The sequence below is a fragment of the Melospiza georgiana genome, chromosome 6, assembly GCF_028018845.1.
Source record: "Melospiza georgiana isolate bMelGeo1 chromosome 6, bMelGeo1.pri, whole genome shotgun sequence".
Classification (NCBI taxonomy): domain Eukaryota; kingdom Metazoa; phylum Chordata; class Aves; order Passeriformes; family Passerellidae; genus Melospiza; species Melospiza georgiana.
Genome location: NC_080435.1, coordinates 27,937,848 through 27,961,623, shown reverse-complemented (window position 1 = coordinate 27,961,623; position 23,776 = coordinate 27,937,848). Strand labels below are relative to the sequence as shown.

Sequence of the window (23,776 nt, the reverse complement as noted above, 5' to 3'; positions counted from 1 at the left end):
GTCACTGGTGGAGTCTTTCTGTCTCTGTGCACCTGCCTATGCAATGTCCCAGCATCTGTCAGAGTAGGCTGGATAGCCCTCTAGTAGATTGTTCAGGAACAAAAAATGTGCCAGGGCTGTAAATGAGATTCTGGGGGATGGATATTTGAAGCAGCCAGTAATTGATGCTAATTCAATTATACTCCATATGAATTTCATGGGCCTTCCCATGTCTTTGTGATTTTGTCAGCATAGTGGTATCATAGCTACTGAGAGCAATTAGCAGCAATATTCAAATGATGTGCAGTTGGAAGGGGGAGAAATTTTATTTTCTCTGCATTAATTCTACTACATTGAATCTGCCCAGCTGTGTAATGCTGCTGTGCTTCCATTCCTCAGTGAAAATGCTGGACTTGTACTTTGTTGTGGTTTTAAAGGGTTTCCTGCCCTTCTGCTTTCATGTAAATGATGTTATTTTTGCTGTCTGAAAAGTAAAATACATGTCCATGTAATATAACTGAATAAACTGAAAATGTAATAACTGATGAAGAGGATATGCAGCTGTCCCATCCAGGATTTAGGGGTGAGGATTTCATGCCCTCAGTGTGATGTTGGTGATTCACTGCTGGAGTCTGTCTTTGCATGTAAATAGACACTAGAGGAAGGAAGACTTGACTGGGCAAGAAAGTTGTTTGTAGTCTATTTTTAACTAGGAAAATACACAGAGTTATGATAGCAAAGGGAATATATGAAGAATATCTCAAGGGAAATATGCACATTAGGATGCTGGTCTTCCAGACAGTCCAGTGGATTATTTCTGTAACAAATTGTTCTCTGCATCTCTGTGGGCCACAGGAATCAACCTTCCCTGAAAGCAGATGTGACCCTACCCAGAGATTTGGCTGAAACTCTGGCTCCTTGCACACAAATTGGAATGTGAAAGTGGGATTTTAATCCAGGAGGCTTCCTGGATATTCCTATGGCATGCATCTTAATCAAGAGGTGATAAGCCAGATTTGGAAATAATCAAGAAATATTTCTTTGAGTTGTAGCTGTGTCATTTATGGCAGCCATAGACTGTTCTTGGGAAAGGAACTGAACAGGTAGAACCTTGGTATTTTTTACAGAAGCATTGAAGTTTTATGATGGAATTGTTGAGAGTACAGACTGTTAAACATATCAGTCACTCATTTCTGTAGGTTTTTTACCTCCATATAATACAATATAGGTATTAATCATAATATTAATAATATAGATATCATGAAAGACTGGGTAAACAGTGAAAAGAGAGGTGCATTACACTGAAACCCATTGTAACAACAGCTGAAAATTGAATACAAGGAGACAAACTTAAGGGAAAAAATCCTTTTCTCTAATGAGTCAAAGTTTTGACAAAGATCATTTGTTACAAGGATCAAATCCTAGGGACTCTTTACCTGAAGGCTGTACCTGATTATGAGGACAACTGCAAATTTTGCCTTCTCCAGTATTTCCCAGCATTATGAAGTTGCAGTAGTCAGATGGTAGGACAAAAAATACCAAAACAACAAAACAAACCAAACCCAAAGCCCCAGACAAAAAAACTCAACAAACAAGCATGAAGTCCCTATTTCATAAGCACTATCATCTGATTTACAAGTGAAAATCTCAGCTATTAATGGTGCCTACTGTTTTTGTCTTTGCCAGGAAATACGGTACCAGCAGTGTTTGCCATTCCAGCAAACCGACCTGGCTTCACGGGCTACTTCATCCCAACTCCTCCCACTGCCTACAGGAACCAAGCCTGGATGCCCTATGCTGGAGAGAATGAGTTGCCAGGGCAGTGGGCAGACTCTGTAAGCATCCTTGCTTTTCTAACCACCTGTTTTTTATGTGTTTTGCACAGGAGGGATTTTCAGCAATTCTTCACTGGTCGACAAAAAAGCAGAAAAGGATAATTTTTCCTTGAATGGGAATAATCTCTAGCAGTGAAAAGCCATAAGAGATGGCTTAGACATAGATACTTCAGCTGTTCAAGCAGGAACTGTGGGCAAGATCTTTAGAGGGTGGAATCCTTCACTAGGTTAGGGCCTGGCACCTGTTTAAAGTTGGTGGGTTAGATGTCATTTTCCTTTCCTGAGAAAGGTTAAATTTTGAGATAGACACGTGTCAGGAAAAGGTGATGCTGCCTCTCAAGACAGTCCTGAGCTGTCTGAAAGTTGGGGAAGCATCTTACCCTCCTGGAGGCTTTTCTCAAGACAGCCTGGCTCCCAAATCTTACCTCCCAGCACTGCTGCAGCCCTGCTGTGCAGTGTTTCAAATCCTCCCAAAGGCTGCAGTGACAGATCATAAATTAAATAATTAATTACACAATCCCAGACTGGAACAGATGTAATTTTTAGCCCAAAGTAAACCTACATTTCAAAGAATTGAAGTTGAAACATCCTAAAATGAATTGCAGTAGTTTATCATGTTTAAAACAATTTCTCAAATGTAGGGCTTTTTTTACACAAGGGAAAAAAAAGATAAATTCTTCTACTTGAGCTCATATCTGGTATCTATGCAGAACCACTCTGACTAAAAAACCTGGGAGACAGATTCAATTTCTTTGTGCAAATCGTCCACAGAACATTTTAATGAATTGCAGTTGAAATCTAAGTTGGCTTTGAGCAGATAAGCAGGAGACAACACAGTCATATAAATGTTCCTGGGGGCAGCTTTTTTTGTTTTCACTCTTCATTACTGGTCCCAATGCCTGTGAGGAAAACAATTCAGTATAACTTTGAGGTGCGAGTCTGAATTTGAAGGCTGAACTGTCAGGAAAAAAAAAAAAGAAAAGCTGTTCATTTGTAAGCTGAGCACACCTGCTGATGTGCCCCTGACTCCTGGAGGCTTGTGATGCTCTGGTATAAATTTCCTTCTCAGAGCTGCCTTTTAAAGCATGAAAAGCTTTATTTTCCTTTGTTGTTTTGGTGGGGTTATTTTTTTATTTATTTGTTTTATGTGTGTTTTTAACCCTTACATCTTAAATCCAGGAGGCCCATTGTATCTTAGCAACGATTTTGAACTTTTTCTCTAAGAAGGGAAAAAGCCATGAAACAAATAAGGAAATTTTACTTGTTTCCCATTCATTCTCTCTTCTGTATCCCTACTCTTGATTGCAGTCCTGTGGAAATAGAGTCAGGTATCACTTGTCAAAAGTGGAGACTGAAACAAATGGGTCAAAACTGCAAACCAAGTCTCCAGCCCCCAGCTCCTTCCTCTGGAAAGTGAAGAGTATAAACCTGTTGTGGGTTTCCTTCAGGGAAAGAGGAATGAAGAGGGATGTAAAAAACTGTCAGAAAAATAACCATGGCAATATAGAACTCAGAAGAAACAAATGTCCCTTTTCACTTACCCGTGGCAGAGCTTTAACAATTCCTTGTTAGTCAAAATTTCAACCCTCCAGTGGCTTTGCAGAAGGGTTAAAAATGTAGAAACTACTGCAGTTTCTATAATGATTTTGCAAATGTGTCAGGAAATTGTCTTTATTTGAAAATCGTTACTAGAGGAGCTAGTAATAGCATTAGCAATATAGCACAGTCAGAAAGCCTGAATAAAAGTGAATAGCATAAAGATCTGAAGTAATGCTCAGATTTTCTCACTAATACTCAGGGCTTGAATTTCTGGACATGTCTAAGGTTTTGAGCCTTTATATTATAGCTTGATCACACTTCCAAGATTTTCTTAAAATTATTGAGAACAGAGGCTAAATATCTATAAGATTCTTCATTTTCCACACATTTCTGCTAGCCTAGACTGTAAACAAGGGAGGAAACAGGAGATTTTACAACAAGGAACTATTTTATAAGCACAATTACTGTAATATATTATTCTCTGAGACAAATGGTAAGCATTGAAACACTAAGTTCTGTGGGACAATGAAACTGTATCCACAAAGCAATTATTTTCCCAGCTGCTGGATGCTTAGTGAAAACAGTAACTTGGTGGCCTCTAGTGGTGTGATCACATATTGTTCTAGTACAATCACCTTTTGAAGAGCCTGTTGTAAACTAAACAGAGGTGCCCACATCTAATGATCACTTTCATACCATACCTACTTCCTACATTTGTCTCATCACACCATAGTGATCATGTTTGACATTCTCTTCAGCATTTGATGGATACCCAAGTCTGTGTAGAGGTCAAGCTTCAGGCATAAAGCCTTCTTCAAAATTAAGGCCTGTAGATTCCCATTTTATAGACTTTTGGAAATCATAAATATTGATTTTTATTTGATGCATTAAAATCTTCTGACTGCCAAAAAGACTGGTGAAAGAAATTTAATCTCTCATTGTGACTTAAGGGCCTATGTTATTGTTTTAGTTTTAGCTAACATGGGGCTTGTAAATCTGTGGAGTTACAAAAATTATTAATCCCTCATGTTATTCTGTTAGACATGGCCAGAAATCCTGACACTTCTGAGCAGTCAAACATCCCTTTGAGCCTTGAATTTCCAAACTGGCACACCTGAGCTTATCCCTGGTGTCTGGATCTAGTGAGTTTCTGTTAGGACCAGTGAGGACAGACACTTGGCTAGCTTGGATTAGCTAGAAATCAGAAAACTGCTTTTCTGTTACAGGTTTTTGGTGTACTAAAATCATGCTGTTTGTTTAAAACCTAAGTGTTTGCTAAGCAGAGAGCTCACTTCCAGAAAAACCCTTTCCCCTGGACTTTTGGACATGATGATAAATGAGGACAAGCAGATGTTTCTGCTGCCACAGCTGGGACGTACATAAATGGTACATGCCAGGACAGGCATGTGTAGGCAGAAGCTTGTGGCATTCACATTCTCTGAACAGAGGGAGATATAATTCTCTGTCCCAGGATTTTTCCTGGAGAAGCACAGAGAGAAGAAGAGAAAACAATTCTTATCTCTATTCACTGCGCCTGTTGTTTTTGCACATGTGGAATGTGTTATGGAGATTGCTTACTGAGAGTGAGTTCTTAATTGGATTCTGGTGATGGTTGTTTATGTTAATTGGCCTATTAGGTCCAAGTTGTGTCCTGACTGTCTGGAGACAGCCATGGGTTTCTCTTTAGTATCTCTTCAGCATAGTATCTCTTCAGCATAGTATCTCTTTAGAATAGTATAATGTGATAGAATATAGTTTTAATAAGGCAATATTTCACTCTTCTGAATCATGGAGTCAGATGCCAATCATTCCCAGACGTTGGGGTCACCCTGAAGCTGGGAATTAATTCTGAGGTTTGCATTCCCTTCCTTTGGTGCTCTCTCTCACCTCTGCCCCAGGGAGGTTTGTGGTCGCTGGCGGATCGATTGTTCCGCATAACCCTGAGCAATTCCAATTCCTGCAGGTGCCCCTGCCTGGCTACATCGAGGCTTACCCGAGGCCCCGCTACCAGCACAACTCCCCCTCCAGGCTGCCCAGGCAGTACAGCCAGCAGGGCAGCCTGCACCCCAGCCTGGAGCAGGCCCCGCTGGCCTCCACCGCCGCCTCCCAGCACAGCCTGGCTGACAACGACCCCTCGGACGCGCCGCTCACCAACATCTCCACGGCTGCCCTCGTCAAGGCAATAAGGGAAGAAGTGGCCAAGCTGGCCAAGAAGCAGACAGATATGTTTGAGTTCCAAGTCTAATGTATCGTCTGTGCACGGTGTTTGTGTCTTGTGACCTGGGGAAGCCAAGAAAGCAGCTCCTTTAGTTTTCGGCCACTAACTTTCTGTGAATTGTGCCAAAGCGATGGCGTTTTAATCTGTATGAAAAGTCAACACTATGAAATGACTTAAAGCAGAGCAACAGGGCTCTGAAGAAATGAAATTCTGCTTTCCAGCTAAGGAAAAGCTGCCAGGAAACTGTTTCATACTGATGAGATCAACCATATGCAATTGTTTGTCACTTTGCTCTCGTATTATGACCCATCCTCACTAAAGATGCTGCTGAACATGTCTGTGCCACAAGAAGTTCCATTTACAGGCCCAGAGGCAGAGCTGCTGAAAATAACTTCTGCATGCCAAAACTTTAATAAGAGAAGAAAAAATCTGCAGAACAGGGTTTGCTGGAGGCCATGGCTGGCGTGGCAGTGGCCGTGTTAATTGTCTGCTGTGGGACACTGTATAAGGGGTGCTGATTTAAGCAATGCAGAGTCATTTCAGCCTTTTCATCCCAGACACTGTATTCAAACCAAAAGAATTCAACACAATTAAGTAATACAAATAAAAGTCCTGTAAATAGCTCAGAGTCTCTTCATCCTATTAACAGTGCAAAGAAGTAAAAGAAGAGAGGACTGTAGAGAAGGTGAATAACATTTCCATGATTGGTGGCTACCTTGTCATTCAGTGCCACTGATGAATTATGGAGGAGATTTTTTTTTTCAGTGTGAAAGAATACAATGCATGAAGAGCCAGCAAAGGATATTGGTGCTAAAAGCTTCCCAGATAAATGAAAAAAGGTTTTTCCTGTTTGCTCTATAATCGGGCTTTTCACTCTGAATGCATGTGAAGCTGGTAAACCTGAGACCTTTAAATCCTTCCAACCTGGAAAAATGAATACACCTGCTTGGACAGGGAAACCTCTGTTCAACACAGTGCTTTTTTCCCTCTTTCTTTAGCAATGCTATCTACTAAAGTGATGCCAGAAAGTGCTACCTGAAGCTGCAGTTGATTTTGATTGTGCTGGCACGGTGAATGCGCACCCAGGAAGTTCTGAATGTAGAGGACCTAACTACTATATTAACATGTAAATAAGTTAACAGCTACATGGATTAACAAAAATATGAATGTTCTGTGAAAAAGAGAGCATTGCCAGAAATGATGTTGACTTCATATTGTGCAAGATAAAGGTCACTGATTGTTACACTGCGTTGTGGTAGGAATCCAATCCCAAAAGAAAATCAAACCACTTGGGATGGGACAGTAGTTAATATTTTGCAGTTGTACAAACTAGTTGGAGACATGAACAGTTGTTTTCAGTTCCTTCAGCAATTAGCTTCAGGATCTGAAGTTTTTGCAAAATTTGTTGTGTTGGGTGTGTTTGATGTCAACTGGAGTTAAAGGTAATGTCCTTCATTTCAGTGGGTTATTTAGTTATCCTCAATTACTATTTTGTCTGATCATTTCATTTCTCTGAGTTTCTTTGGTCTTAACTGATGTGAGAAAGGGAACTTGGTTTAGCTTTTTTGGCCATCAGTAAATTGAGAGAAGGAGAAAGAAGACTAGAATAGGGGATAGAGGAAGAAATTGATGAAGCACAAACTTTTAAAGCAGAGCTATTTTTCCCCTTAATAATTATACTATAAACCCTGAGACTGTGATGCGTAATTATCCTAGAATATACAGACATCCTCTGCTCCAATACCTTGAATATTGCAGAAGCATTTGGAATGCTAGCTAATCTTTCGATAAATGTGAAATTTCATTTTTATTATTTAAAATCAGATATAAATAAAATGTATTTTTGTAATTTCTATGTATATATGTGCTGTATATTTATATAAGTGACTAGTCTGCTATAGTCAGAAAATTTCCATAAACTAAGTGGAAAAAGAAAAAAAAAGAAAGAACAAACCCCTGATAATATTACTGATCAGTATAATCATGCTATGTCTGGAGTACACAAATATACAATTGGGTGACTTGGATACTAAACAACCAAAGAAACTCAATTTTTCATATAAATGCAAGTCTAGTAAAGGCTGACTGCTGTCTCAGTTACCTGTCAGCCAGGTAATGCTGGTATTATCAGTGTGATACAACACAGCCAAATTGGGTTAAATGAATAGCTGGCTAAGAGCGTCACACTTTAAGAATAACAACTGAAAAATACTGGGCTGAACTCAGTGTACCACAGAAAGACAGGTCCTGGTTGGCTTCAGTGGGAATTTCACTCACTGACAGCAGGGTTTATTTTCTCTATTGGGCTTTGTCTATAAAAGCAAGTTTCACTAGATCCCTCAAACAAAATTTTGTTTATTTTTCAGTCAGTTGGATCACTGTAACATGAATGCAGACATAATGGAAGAGCAGCTGATTTTATTTAGCCTCAGCTAGTTCACAGCTGCCTTGGGCTAACCTGGAAAGTGAAACCTACACCAGGTTGTGCCAGCCACATTCTGCATCAGCTTTATTATCAGTTTTTGAATGATTCTTCTATGTAGCCCAGTGAAATTTTGCAAGTAAATGGGTCCTTCTAAGCAATGGGGGTGAAATGTGCTGTTTAATAAATTTTTCTAGCCGGTTTTGCAGAATTCTCCTGAAGCTGAAATTGTGCAAGCAGCCAGGATCCCATGGATGAGCACGCTGAAGCCATAGAGGTGGGAAGGGAGATGTAACAGTGTATTCCCAAAAAAGTCACAGGAAGCAGGGCATTCCAGTTTTAAACAGCATCTTTTGGACACTTAACTCTGTTTGTAAGTCTGTTCCCATTCTTAAATTGTGGCAATTTAGTAGTTCTATTAAAAATGTGTGAGGGTAAAGTCTCATACATCTTACACAATGGATCTTGTATCTTGCCATACTGGAAACTAAAAATTTTGGAAAATATAGAGATGTCCAGGGTTTGGATGTCTGTAGAAAATGGAAAACCCCTGAGCAAAAGCATTTAAATAGCCTTCTAGAAAGAAAAACCATTTCAGTATAGTTAAACAAAGTACTCTTCATACTTCTGATGAAGACCTGTTAGAGATTCAAAATTTATTTTTTTTGGTATTATTATGGATGATGTGCAGTCTACTGAATATTTCCTGAATCATCACTGAAACCATTGTCGTGCACTTTATTCAGAAAACCATCTTACATTCTTCATTCATTATGCCTTTTTATCCTGTTTGTAATATGTTTCTGTAATTTTTTTTAAGTATCAAGTCAGATTATATCAGGACAGTTAGGACATTGCTGGGAAAGAAAAATCATGCTGTAATATTTATACTGTCTGAGCACAAAGCAATGATAAAGTGAAAATATAGTGTACAAATTATTTGTAATATAATAAACATTTTGTATGGCTACAAGTACAATATAGTTTTTCAATACTGATTTCAAAGAAGAAAGTATTTGTGTTTAAAGTGATAACCTTGTCCAGATATATCCATACCATTTTTACTGAGAAAAAAGTAGTAATTTAGTTTTTTCTATTCAATGCCCCAATTTTCTTTAAAGATATGTTAAATGTTAAGGTGAAAGTACTGTTTACTGTGCACACAAAATCTTGATGTTCTGACCACTGTCTGTCTTCAGATTTGTAAATCATCAGTAGAAACAGTTGCAAATGAAACAACAACAAAAAAATCCTTCTTGGTTTGTGTGTCCTGACCACTTTCACTTGGAAAAAACACTTGTGACATTTATTAGCATCAGTAGAACAGTAAAAGGATAAAAGGGAACTTGTTGGCAGTAATTTCTTGACTTGTTGAGAGTCATTTCTTGACATATAATCTGTGTTGGAAACTCTAGCACTCAGTCTGGAAATATGAGTAATATTTTTATGTCATAATACTGTGAGTAGAACTTGATAGAGGTGCATGCAAGCCCTATATATAGAAATGAGGGTATTATCTTAAGCTGTGATCATTTCTTTTTCAGACTCTCTTTGAAAGAGACACATAAGAAGTGTGAGGTAAAAATGAGAGGCAGGTAGAAAATGCAACATTAGGTTGAGTGACAGAATTGTTTTGTTTAAGGGCTGATATGTACCAAGCTGACCACAGTTTCCATTACATTTCAAGATGTCTGATTGCTAAGGAATTAATGACATTTAATGTATTTTTTTTAGCCCTGCATTGCCAGTGTAAGAGCTGACTGCCAGCCTCTGGAAGTCAGAGGGAGCTTGAAAGCAGCAAGTTTTCTGAGCTCACTGCATTTTGCTGCCCCTGTTCATCCTGTGCACGTCCCAGCAGTTCCAAACTCTGTGTCCAACCAGTTATTGTCCTGCTCTTGAATTTCTTATACACTAATAAATCCCAGTGGCTTCCCAGCCCACACTGACATGAAATGGCAGCGAGACAGGGATCTTGCATGTTGCTCACACATACTAGAAAATGCAGCTTTCCCTTCATGGGTTAATTTTTAACTCCAGGAATGAGCAGCAGATTTCTTTTTTGTTTATCAAAAGAATTCAAAGTTTTTTTATTTTTTTCTTCTCATTTTTTAAGGAGAAGAATACTCTCTGAGAATGCTTTTTTTGAACTTTTGCCTTTCTCTCAGAAATAAATAATGCAAAACTCAACTTGTGGAAATGAGATTTATATATAGATAAGTAAAGAAATTGCATACTTACTTGCTCTTTAAAAATCTTTCAAGATGACGAAGTCATAAAGGCAAAGCTGGTCAATGCTGCAGAATTTCTCCTGAGAATAACTGCATTGCACAAAGTGGTTTAGGTGCTGATTTTAAAAATAGTTGAAATGCCCCCAAATCATATAATATTTCATGCTTTTAAAATTGCTTTAAGACCATATTCTGATGAATATTGTATCATATTCATGCGTATCTATATATCTGTGTGTCAAAAAATATTTAAATATTTTTTCAAAACTGGTTCTATATGTCCATCAATTTGTCCCCATCCGTTTCAGGTTCCTTAAGGGGTAGAGAGGTAGTAATGAAGAGAGAAATCTCAGAGTTGTTCTGTTATGAAGCTCATGGAAGAGGAGAAATGGGCTTTAAATAGTTAGGTGGTCAAATGTATCATAGATGTGTTGAAAATAATTACAAGTGTCATGAAGAGGTGTTTCAGGAGTTTGATTTTCTTTTTCTTTTTTTGAATTTGTTAAAAATAATTCTTGTTTTAGGAAGTTTGGCTTCATGAATTTTCCACACTCAATTCATACCCAAGGAGTAAGTTACTATATTGCGGTCTGTAAACAATTTTGTAACTTTAGAAATTTACATTTAGCCACTGGGCAATAATGGGTGCAAAGGACTGTAAATCACAAGGAAATGTGATTCCACTGATTACAATATTTAGAGAGCAGGTGAATTTCTCTTCCAGAGTATTCCCTCTTCACTGGAGCCCAGAGCATTTCTGTGCTGTGTAAACCAGTCCAAACACTGGGGCATCAGTTAAGGTCTTGTGTATCTGGCAAGGAGATCTGGATGTAAGTAAAACTGAAATTTATTCTTTATCCCTGTCTTTATCTCATACTCTCCATGCTGCAATGAGGAAAAACCTGAACACTTTTTTTTTGCAACAAACAAATTTTAATATTTCCTTCTGTGACAAATTGACTGGGAAGGCTTTTTCATTTCATCTTGCTGCTGACTTCTGCAAGCTGTATTCAACGTCATACTTGATAGAAAAAAAATGAGAGTGAAGCCAAGGATTTTGGAAAATATGATAGAACCCATTTTGCTGAGGCTTAAATTTTGATGCAGGATTTAGCAACCCAACAGAAACAGCTCAGGCCTAACAACAGGGCAGTTCTTTGGATTCATCAGAAATCATGTTTGTCCAGCACAGATATTCTTATGCTTTTTGACTTTTTATTTTCATTTGAAGTCTTCCCTGCCATTGCTGTGCATTCTGAATATGAATTTGACATGTTGTACAAAAGAAGTGCACTGTTTACCTCGCTGACAGCTGGTGTGACAGAAGCAAGAACCAACACAGGACAGAATTTTTAAACAGCCATGGCACCGCATGGCTTCAGCCCACAGTGTGCTTTTGTGTGTTCTCCTTTTAGTGTTGAGGCAAACCACAGCTACAGGTAAATTTTCTGCTGTAAGATTTTGTTTACTGGCAATTTTTTTTTGTTTTTTTGTTTTTTTGTTTTTTTGTTAACTGGCAAAACACCTGCTCCCTTCAAGGAGAACAGGGCTGAGCAGTAACCCCCCCAAGAAATTAGCCATCACAAGTGTCTTAAAACTGTGCCAGGAGAGGAAGGATGCTGTCTGGTTATGGGTGGCTGGAAACTGGGAGATGGGAGGTCAGTTTGCTGCTCTTCAGGATTTTGGATTGGTCCAAAATGTGTCTGTGCCTCAGTGTCCCATGTGTGGGCAGGGTGAAGGAACTGCCTCTCTTCACTGCTCTGCTGAAGCTCAGACCTGGACTGCAGTGGCTACTTTGATAAGAAGCACCATTTATTACTTCATGGAGCTTTGGGAATTGTTCAGGACTATAAAGTACCTATTCCTATGGTAGCATTTCAATAAATGTGAATTTACAAGGGAAAATAAAAAACCTCTTGAAAATATTTCAGTATGTTCTAGGAAGCCTTTCCAATAACAACCTCTACACTTTTTTACAGAGATTTACAGAATTTATATCAATAAACTGTCTCACTTCCCAGGCAACAGATCTCACTTTCCAAGGAAATGAACTTTTCTTACATCTTTGAACTATGGAAAGGACTAGCTCTGCATGATTACAAAAATCCATGTTATCTTTGGTGTTCACAGCTTGATTCAACTGAATTGTAATGGCTGTGTCTGTGAAACTTGCTCAAAATTTATGAGTATTTCAGCTGTAAGTGGGAAAATTAATTTTCTGAAGCTGCAACATTGAGAGCAAATTTAAAGCTGAGTCTAGGGATTAAATCAAGAGAATAAGAAATAATTAAAATTTTATACTATGCAATCAGAAGGAAAATCTCCAAGACCTGTTACTTAAAACTACATGCTGATGGTAGAATTTTACATATGACTGAAAAGAGGGGATTTAAAATGTTCTGGATCATTACCAAATCCCTATGTATTTACTCTGAGCCATAGGGTGATCCTAGAAATAAAGCTTATGAGTACATAGAATAGTTCCTTTCATGTTAGTGGCTATAGCTTAGCTGAAGTTGTACGTGTGTTTTCCTTGGCAACTTTGCACATGAAATAAAATATGTCTTAAAATCTGTGTTGCTACTTATTGGTTGTTCCTGCTGTCTCCTCCTCTTTAGATCCAGTTTTTGTGGTTTTTAATATAATTTATGCAGGCCTAAGTTTTGTGCTGTCAGTCTGAAGCAGAAGGAAGAGGAAAATGCAGCTTTTGACAGGGCTGCTTTTGTATAATTTGTCATGCAAGAAATTTGGAATAAAAAGTTCCTTTACTACTACTTTGTAGTTTCAGAGGAAGAAAGAGGCTGGAAAGGATCTTCCTAAAATAGAGGATGAATGAAATTCCTAGTGTAAGTATCACTAATAAGGTTCTAGACCCGTGGCCTAATTATGATATAATTTTTTAAATGTATGTATGTATTTATATATTTTATATACATGCTGTGACTGTGAGTACTTAAACTGCCTCAGAGGGTTGTTCTGGCTTTTCTCAAGATACACCAAAATCTGAGGCTGTTTCACAAATGTTGACAAGTTTTCACAAATGAGGACAACTTTCCCAGAGTTAGGTGCTTCTCAATTTCCCTACCTCCCCTTGAGATATTAGCTCTGAATTTTCAGAGCAGATGAATCCAAAATGCAACAGACGCTGCTGAAAGCAGAAAAATCATTTCATGATGGCTTACTGCTTTTGGATTTCCTTTCTAATCTGCCCCTGAACTAATTAAGGCAGCTTGACTTGAAGATTAATTTAAATTCTAATGATCCATTGTAATAAGGCTGAATATCTATTTGGAGAATTTTAATGTGGCAAACTCAAACACAGCAGTGTGAAATTTAATGGACCCAACAGTTTGATATAAAATAAAGTTGAAATGCATTCTGGTTCTTGAATAGCTTTGTATGTCATTTTGCCCACCATAAAGCAGCCAAGGCCATTTGAGGTTTCACAAGTGAGACCTGAAGCTCTCCTTGGGGAGCACCTGGGTGTCACTGCAGGTGCAGGCTCAGGCTGGGAAGGTGTGACACTCTGCTTTTTGAGAGGCTTGCCTTATTTGGGATTGGAAAGTGGAGCAACATACTGATGTTTGGAGATCTCTGCCTAGGAATCAAATCTGTAGCCTTAAATTTCTGTCTTGAATGCAATAGGGATAGATTTGTTGAGTCACAAGGCAGCTACATGAAAGAGATCTGAATTGTTCCTGCATCTGAATGCCAGGTTTAGCCTCCCCTGAGCAATCTAAGAGAACAGAAACAATTAAAAAATGAATGGCACGTCCTTTGTGAATAAAGGAAAATGCAGTAAGAATGCTGTTCTATTTTGTCTAATACGTGGCTTAATTTTTACAAAGGGAATGATAAACAGACCAGCTTTGAGATGAAACCATAAGCCCTCAGATGAGAGCAAATTACTGGATTTAAGAAGATCAGGTGGAAACAGAGCAGAAAAGTAAAGGTAAGTAAGTTAAATGTTTAGGGGCAAATGGAAATCAGCCTAATTGCCATTATGCACCAATAGCCTTTTTTCCCCCCTTTTATTTTTTTTCCCAAAGGAAAGGTTTTGACCAAAGCATCCTGATGGAGGAGTGCTGTGGGTGACACAAGGGTGATCACTCTGCTAAATGCCATGGTCCAGATTATTTTTTCAGGAGATGTGTGATCCCAGGCAGCTCTGAGATTTCACATTAATTGATGCTATTCCTTGTGTTATCATCCAGTAATTAAACTCCAAGTGTTGTTTCAACATAAAGGCCATATGAAAAACAGAACAACAGATGGAAAATATTTCAACTGTGTGCCATGGGAAGCAGGTCTGTTTAAGCCAAGAAAACAAAGGAATAAAAAAAAAGTGAATAATGGCTGATGAGAGCTGGATGTTAAGTCAAAGACTTGGTAAAAGCTGAGAAGTAATTGTTAGGAAGCAGCGATTCCATGTAATGGAAACCTCTGTAGGCCCTTGCAGTAACCTTGGAAAATTTATTGTGGTTTAGGAACTAAACTGTTCTGGAGATTGGGACAATCAAGATAGTTCCTCTGTTACCTACCTTGATTTTAAAGCCCTCACTTGCCCACAAAGCCTCTGAAGGCCTCTGTGTAATGGCCCTTTTTGTCCAATCCAAATTTGTTTTCTGATATTTAATTTGGATACTAACCCAGTTCTCATTTTCATTGAAACCAACAATTTCAGCTTAACCATTCATATTTTCACTGCAATTGACCATTTCTACTTAAGCCTCAAAACCCTTTGAGAGACTTTTTATCCTCTTTCTGCAGAGGGAGCAGTGAAACACTGCAGCCCAGATTTCTAATGTTCATTTGTAATCACATTAAAATGTGATTGTTGTAGTTTGGTGATTGACAAATGGGAGTTATAAACTAGATTTAAAAACAAATATAAACTCTGTGTACAGTAGATCAAAATCTGGCTAGAAAGATTGAGGCCCTATAAGGATGAATGTTGCAATAAACAGTAAGAGGAAATAAAATTTTGATATTGGATTGTATTAAAACATTTCACAGCTGAGTAATTTGAACACAGTTTAAATAAACAGAGGTCAAAATAGTCCTCTTAAAAATAAAGCTCTTTGCCAAAATATTGCAGCTTCAGGGTCGGTAACTTTATTATTTCATGCTGCCACCTACTGCTTTGGAAATGGAATAGGAAAAAGTAATCAGTATTTTTTTATCAGTCTGATGAGCCTATTTGCTCCTTTGTGGTGTTCTTAATGGGTGACATTATTTTTGAATGCTGAATGCTGTCCAGATCTTCAGTCTGCCATCCCTGCCTCTGTCCATTTTTATTTATGAAAGGATGTACCTTCCAAACATAAGGATGTTGTCACTTCAAAAACTGCCACAGGCTTTGGCCCAAGCGCTGTTATTGCTAAAATTATGGTAAAATATCAGTTAACACTAAATGTCATGTGCCTGCTCTGTTAAAAACCAACTCAAGTCACAGCTTCTGTAATTTTATGGTTATAAAGGAATACACTGTGATTACAAAAAAGTTTTTTTTATGCTAAGGTGAAAGTAGTTCTTTAAGCTGGTTTAGAGGCTTAGGACTTTTGGCCATACCTGTTTACTCAAAATTGCACTTAATATACTTAGAATTAAAACAAAACAAAACCCAACCATATTTTATATTTGCCATTTCTGCGTTTCCCAGCTGCAGATATGGACTGCTGAGAATCCTGACAAAAACAGTGTTAATTTCTCAGTGTTTTTGAAGAAAATATTATATGCTTCCTGCATAAAGTAATTGGATAAAAAGAAAAAGGTTCAAATACACAGTAGTGTTATCAGTAACTAGTACCAGACAAATAATACACAAAAGAAGTCAACAATATGCTATACTTTTAAGAGGAGGAGAACAACATATAGTGAGTAGAAACCCAATATTAAAGACCCATTAAAACAATCCACAGTCATAGTGGCAAAATATCCAGCTGAAATAATCCACAGTGTGTTGGTGGACATTACTTCATGTTCTGCATTGCTTTCATGCTTTGTATCTTCTTTTCTTCCAGTGCCTTCAGGATTTTATCTAAACAGGAATGAAACACGAATTGTCATTAATGATGTCATTAACAATTTACAGTACTTTTACGTAAATCCAATAATGTATTAAGCAAACTAATAATCCTTACAATGCCTTGGCTAGCAAATACCTGAAAATTAGAGTTTCTCAAAATACTAGGTATTAAAAATGGAAAGTGGTGTGTACTGCTATAATGAAGGGGAAAATACATGCAAACTACCAAGTGGAATTTCTTTTGAGATCTTGCTTTGAATGCATGTATCTGATGGGCATTTCCCCTGTGTTCCTGTAACTCTTGCACTCCTGAAAGTTTCCTGTGACCTTGGAGGAAAAAATAAGCATGAAATCCTTACAGTTGTTGGCCTCCCTACCTGAACTCTCAGTACCACCATCATCTGCTGAACTATTTTATTCCTTGCATTTTCTTCATGGCCAGCAGGTTGCAAAATTAAAAAGCCAAGCTCACTTATAATTTGATGGGAGGGTTTCTGTTTGGTTGGTGGTTTCTTTTGGTGTGGGTTGTTTTGATGTTTTTTGGGGGAGCTGGGTTTTGGTTTGGGGATTTTTTTATGCCTCAAATTATCCCTGGCCTTTATTTTACATCAAATCCTCAAAAAGTTAAAAACTTTTAAGACAGTGCCTTCCTCACTTCCTTTAACCAATGCCATTTCCAGAGTTTACTGCACCCTTTCAAACACCCATTCCTGACCCAGAAATAAAACCAAGGGGTTGAAGTTTTTTGGAGGGCAGGTGTGTTTTGGTTTGGAGATTTTTTTATGCCTCCAACTATCCCTGGCCTTTATTTGACATCAAAGCTGATGCACAACTGCAGGGTCTCATTGCTACTCTATACATTCTGCATGTACCCACTCCCTCTCGCTTGACCGATGTCTGCATTGGTTTGTTTGACCTTGGAGGAAAAAATGAGCATGAAATCCTTACAGTTGTTGGCCTCCCCACCTGAACTCTCAGTACCACCATCATCTGCTGAACTATTTTATTCCTTGCATTTTCTTCATGGCCAGCAGGTTGCAAAATTAAAATGCCAAGTTCACAGGAGGGTTTCTGTTTGGTTGGTGGTTTCTTTTGGTGTGGGTTGTTTTGATGTTTTTGGGGGAGCCAGTTGTGTTTTGGTTCGGGGATTTTTTTATGCCTCCAACTATCCCTGGCCTTTATTTGACATCAAAGCTGATGCACAACTGCAGGGTCTCATTGCTACTTGATACATTTTGCATGTACCAACTCCCTCTCCTCTCGCTTGAGTGATGCCTGCACTGGTTTGTTTGTTGTCGTTTAACAACTTTGGGGGATTTGTGACTATGACACTGACTACACCTGTACTTCGTGTGACTCCTTAGGTAATCCTAAATTTCTCAGACGATGGTAAGGATGATAGGGGATATAGGAAGGAGGATGACGGACATGGTGGTTAAGATGGCAATTACAATGCTGGTTGTCTGGTTAATGCGTCGTTGTTTTATGTGGTTTGTGGTGTGCCGGGGGAGTGCCCTCAGCCGGGTGCCCTGAGCGGTGACCGGGCTGACCCGGGACAATCAATGCCATTTGTCCCCGCAGTGCCGCCTCGCAGTGTCCCCAGGCTGGCTCTAGGGCGCTGCAGAGCAGAGATACCCCAAACTTGCCCCACACTCTCATCCTGCTTTAGGGTTCCCTGCCAGGGGGACCCGCGGCCGGACTGCGGGGCCGGTGCCGGTGCACAACCGCAGGGTCTCGCTGCTACTCCATACATTTTGCACGTACCAACTCCCTCTCGCTTGAGTGATGCCTGCGTTGGTTTGTTTGCTGTCATTTAACGACTTTGGGGGTTTTGTGACTACGGTAGTGACTACTACACCTGTAGTTCGCGTGACTCCTCTAACCGTGCCCTCAGCCGGCTCCCCTGAGCGGTGACCGGGCTGACCCGGGACAATCAATGCCTTTTGTCCCCGCACGCACCTGCGCTGCCCCGGGCTGGCGCTGGGGCGCTGCGGGGCGGAGATACCCCAAACCCGCCCCACATCCATCCTGCCCTATTCCGGGCTCCCTGCCGGGGTACCCGGGCTGTGCGGGGCGGTGCCGGTGCCGATGCCCGCAGCTCCTCCCGCACCGCCCCGCGCAGCCCGGGCGCGGCGGGCGGCGCACGCACACTGCCTGGCATCGAAGCCGTCGCCGATGAGCGCCGCCAGCTCCAGCTCCTTGAGGCGGATGCCCAGCTCGCACATCTCCTCCTGCAGCTGCAGCTGCGCCAGCTCCGGGGGCCGCCGCGCCGCCTCCCCGGCCCGCGGCGCTGCGGGCGGGCAGCAGAGGCGCGGCGGCTCCGGCACCACGGGCGCGGGCAGCGCGGCGTAGCGGGGCGGCCCGGCCGCGGCCGGCAGCGGCTGCCACGGCCAGCACAGGGCGGCCAGCGGGGCCCAGGCGCCGCCCGCCGGCCGCGGCACCGGCTCCGTGCCGTGGAAGTGCGGGAAGTACAGCGGCGGCCACGACGGGCGCTGCACGGTCATGGCACAGCCGAGGCACTGCCGCTGCAGCCGGCCGTTGTCCCCGCGGCGCCCGGCACCGCCCGGCGAGACCGGCGGTTGTCCCCGAGGCTCCCCGGCACAGCCCCGCCGTTATCCCCGGGACAGCCCCGTGGGTATCCCCGAGCCTCCCCGGGACAGCCCCGCCGTTATCCCCGGGACAGTCCCCGCCCTTATCCCCGAGTGAAAAACGCCAATCACTCGCTTTTAAATTTTTAAAAGTGTAATAGTAATAAAATGGTTGTAAAAAGAGTAACACAATTAGAGTAATAACAGTTTGGACAAACTGAATTAGGACAATATGAGAGAATAAATACAAAGAGTTATGGCCGTCCGGGTACCTTTTTCTGGGCAGCACAAGCCCGAAAAAGGACACCCGTTAACAAAGGATTAACCCTTAAAACCAATAACCTGTTGCATATTCATACATCCCATCCATGAAGCATAAATTCCATTCAAACGCAGGATTCTGTCTGGTCAGCGTCAGCTTCTTCCTTCTAATTCTAACAGCGCCTCTAAGGCGGGAAGAAGTTCGTTTCTTCTGATAAGAATGCAATAAATTCCCTTTCTCTGAAAGATTCAGATGTCCTGTGGCTGCTATCTCGCTGCAAGCCCTTTCTGTTAAACAAAGCATCCTACATAGCATCGTTTCTATTTTAAACAATTTTTATAGTCTAAAACTATATTTAACACAGTACTTAAGAGAATGAATACAGCATTGCTTTCTAACACAACACATATAATATTCATTTTATTATTTGCGAAAAGCCGATCCTAAAATACATGCATTTTTCACACCCGGCACAGCCCCGTGGGTGTCCCCGGGACAGTCTCCGCCGTTGTCCCTGAGGCTCCCTGGTGTCAAACACAAAGCTGTGTTTCATGTCAGGTATGTAATACATGGTAGGGTTAATTCATGCTATTAATGTATGGTATAAAAGTATTGTGAAATCCAAACCATGTCTTTTGACTACCCCGGCCGGGAGCAGCCGATTGCATCTATCCAGACAGTCAGCGATGCCACCCTGATACATCTGAATACAGGGCTTGACAACAGCAACACACCTGGACGAGGCTTTTGTCCACCTCTAAAGGCGGTTCTAAAGACGAATTCTAATAATGACTGAAGAAAGTAAAGCATGGAAGAAGGCCTTTGAACCTATCTTTTGTTTGCAATTAGCCTTAGTTGATTTATGTGAAGAACGCCAATCACTTCTTTTTAAAATTTCAAAAGTTTAGTAGTAATAAAATGGTTATAAAAAAGAGTAATAAAATAGGAGTAATAACAATTTGGACAAATTGAATTAGGACAATATGAGACAATAGAGATAAAGAGTTACGGATGTCCAGGTGCCTTTTTCTGGGCAGCATGAGCCCGAAAAAGGGCAAAAGGATCAACCCTTAAAAGCAACAGCCTGTTGCATATTCATACTGGTTGTCTTGTTACATGATGCATAAATTCCATTAAAACACAGGATTCTGTCTGGTCATCATCAACTTCTTCCTCTGAATCCTAAAACAGCACCTTCAAGGCAGGAAGAAGTTCATTTCTTCTGATAATGGAGAAATAAATTCTCTTTCTCTGAAAGATTCAGGTGTCCTGTGGCTGCTATCTCAGTGCAAGTCCTTTCTTTAAGAAAAGTATCCTACATAGCATTGTTTCTATTTTAACAATTTTTTATAACCTAAAATCATATTTAACACAGTACTTAAGAGAATTAATACAGCATAACTTTCTAACACAACACAAATAATATTCATTTTAATATTTGCGAAAAGCCAATCATAAAATATGTGCATTTTTCACAATTTAGGAGCATTTGACTTAAAGCATTAAGGATGTTGCTCTTTGCTTGTAGTTAAGCCTTAAAGAGCTCTGCAATAATAACCTTTTGCAGTATAATTTTAGAATATTGCTTGTATCCTTGAAACTATAGCTTTGGAATATAAATAAAAGAAACCAAACAGAGAAAAGCAGCTTGAGAAAGGAAGATGAACATCAACTCAAGGATTTATAATTTTGACCAAGGGAAGCTGGACATCACTGTTACGAGATTTATAGTCCTTGCAATTAAAAGGTGGACCCACATCTGGGGAGTTGGACCTCACCAGATGGGAGACTTCTTCCTTCTTTTGGAAACCAACCACCACCATCTGGGGATACATCTTTTTGGTATACATCCTGAGAAGAACTAAACCACAGTAGTGTATAGAATTGTGACGTAAAAATTTGGAATAGAAACTGCTGAGAAAGCTGATGAGTACCCCTATAAATACCTGTAAGCCTCAACTATGGGTGTGCAGTTGGAGGGAAAACTTCCTCCACTGCACCCTGTGCTGTATTGCTCATGCTTGACCATATTAATTAATAAATTTATTGCTGCTTGAATATTGGCCTCGTCAAGCTCCTTATTTATAACACCAGCATCTTCCCAGTTTTCCCATGGAAATAGAGCCAGGTTAGAGGAGTCAGACAAAGTACAGGTGTAGTCACTGCTGCACAAAGGAACAAATCTCCCGAAGTCGTGATGTGACAACAAAAAAACCAACACAGACACCAGTCAATTGAGAGGGTTTTGGTATATGCAAAATATATCGAGTAGCAATGAGTAAAATAAAGGCCAGGGATAGTTGGAGGCATAAAAAATCCCCAAACCAAAACCCACTCGTCCTCCCCAAAAAACCTCAACCCGATGGTTTTATTTCTGGGTCAAGAATGGGTGTTTGAAAGGGCGCAGTAAACTCTGGAAATGGCATTGGTTAAAGGAAGTGAGGAAACTGTCCTAAAAGTTTTCAACTGTCCTAAAAGTTTTCAACTTTTTGAGGATTTTCTTCAAGGCTGTAAGTGAAATAAGCCAGATACTGACAATGGAAGGGTTTTGGTGATTAAATGAGGGGAAAATTCATCTTCAGGTGGTTGTGCATGGGTGGCTGATGCTCTGCATGTCTTCTGTTGGGGATTCTGGGGGTTTTGGTGGGTGGGGATAGTTGTTCACCTTCTCCCCATTTTGCTTGTTTTTATTTGAGGATGGGACCTGTCATTAATAGTGGTTGGTAATTATTTCTTTAGCCTGGCTTCTCTTCATTAAATATGACAACCCTCCTCCAGCCCTAGGCCAAATGTGAGGGCACTGCTGATTGCTTCTGTGGAGCTCAGAGCAGGCCAAAAAGATCCTCTCAGGCTTCCAGCTGGAGGACTTTTGGCATGGATTTAAGCTGATTTGAGGTATTCTGGACAGCCCTAGTAATAGAGCTCCTGTACCAGTGCTGTTGATAAAGTATTGGTGACTGCAGGGGCTGTGGAGGTTATTCAGGATCAATAAATTCACTTAAAAAGGGGTGAAAATCCCACTGCATTAGTAAATGCAGCCATGAGCAGGCTTCAGCAGTACCCGAAGGGATTGCTGTGTACTCTGGAGTAAATTCCATTTTTAAATCCTTCCCTTGAGTAAACCCAAAAGATTTTCTAGAAGCAGAACTTGTGTGCACTTTTAAGTGCAGTGCTCTGAGCTGTGAGGCAATGCTGATGTGAATGTTTTGCAACTTGTCAGATCTACAGGGGCTGGCTGTCACCAGAGTGACAGTCAGTGCCCTGAAAAGTGATGGGGACAGAAAAGTAGTGGCAGGAGTCACTCAGTATTTTATTTAACAGCACAGTGTTAAGGGTTAGAGTTCTAAGTCAGAGTTGTGTTACATGCAATGTGCCTAAATAATTAAAATTCCTGTACCAGTGCAATCCCAATAATTAAAATTCCAGTACCAGTGCAATCCCAGTACAGGTTGCATATTTTGTAAATGGAACACAGGTATTTGAAATAAACACAGATCAGAGCAGATGTCTGATAACAAGATTCTCTCTAGGCATCCTGTTCTAGTGCTCAGTCATCTGCACAGTAAAGAATTTTTTCCTCATGCTCAGGGGCAGAATCACCTCCCTGACCCGCTGGCAATGTTTGGGTGTGGTGGGAGGGAAAATGCCCCACAGGATGCCATTGGCCTTCTTGGCTTGCAGGACACACTACAGGCTCAGGGACAGATATTTTTGTCCACCAAGACCTCCAGGTCCTTCTCCAGAGCTGCTTTCCAGCAGGTTGGCCCCCAGCCTGCTGCAGGACCTTTTGGCCTTTGATGAATTTCAGACAGTTCTTCTCTGCCCATCAAGACTGCCATGCTGTGAGAGGTGAGAAAATTCTGCTTTTAGCAAAGATCCCTGTGCCTTCTTTATAGTGTCACACACAGCTCACACACCTGCCTTCCACCTTTGGCCTTGAAAATTTGGTACCAAAACTGGAAACACTTAACCCTGGGCTCTGCATGTAGACAGACATAAATGACGCAAAGAGCAGAGTTTTGAGACAGAAGTTGCCTGTGTGTGTTTTTTGGGTGCAGTTGCAGTTGCTCTGCATATAGACAGACATAAATGATGCAGACATAAATAGACAGACATAAATGATGCAAAGAGCAGAGTTTTGAGACAAAAGTTGCCTGTGTGTGTTTTTTGGGTGCAATTGCAGTTGTTCTGCACGTAGACAGACATAAATGACGCAAAGAGCAGAGTTTTGAGACAGAAGTTGCCTGTGTGTGTTTTTTGGGTGCAGTTGCAGTTGCTCTGCATATAGACAGATAAATGATGCAAAGAGCAGAGTTTTGAGACAGAAGTTGCCTGTGTGTGTTTTTTGGGTGCAGTTGCAATTGCTCTGCATATGGACAGACACAGATGATGCAAAGAGCAGAGTTTTGACACAAAAGTTGCCTGTATGTGTTTTTTGGGTGCATTTTCCAATGCTGGGGCCATCACAGCTACACAGCTGAGATCCGGCAGAGGGAGGCAGACACTCACTTGTGGGTGTGCCACAGTTTGTCACATTTGGCACCTCCATCTCTGTGTGTTTAGCATTCTGATAGCTGAAGTGCTTATGAGAGTGTTTGCTCTGGAGAAGCAAATCTTTTTGCTTATCTAGCCAGCAAAGTCTGCAGTGACAGCATTCCCTCCACTACTTCTCTGAAT

General features: G+C 40.6%; 2 protein-coding genes across 2 annotated transcripts in view; one reads left to right on the top strand and one right to left on the bottom strand.

Moving 5' to 3' along the window:
- The window catches only part of KIAA1549L (KIAA1549 like), a 133,759-nt gene extending 120,963 nt beyond the window's left edge, over positions 1–12,796 (top strand). Inside the window, exons 20-21 of the mRNA XM_058026707.1 lie at positions 1,666–1,814; positions 5,317–12,796. Of these exons, the coding sequence (XP_057882690.1) occupies positions 1,666–1,814; positions 5,317–5,598 (431 nt within the window). The 3' untranslated portion in view covers positions 5,599–12,796. The remainder of the gene's footprint in view (positions 1–1,665; positions 1,815–5,316) is intronic.
- A 3,397-nt stretch (positions 12,797–16,193) lies between these two features.
- On the bottom strand, positions 16,194–18,753 carry C6H11orf91 (chromosome 6 C11orf91 homolog). The gene is made up of 2 exons (XM_058027085.1): positions 18,399–18,753; positions 16,194–16,261 (listed from the first exon to the last, which is right to left on the bottom strand). The coding sequence occupies exons 1-2, from the start codon at positions 18,751–18,753 to the stop codon at positions 16,194–16,196; spliced, it is 423 nt and encodes a 140-aa protein (XP_057883068.1).
- Between the last annotated feature and the right edge of the window lie 5,023 nt (positions 18,754–23,776).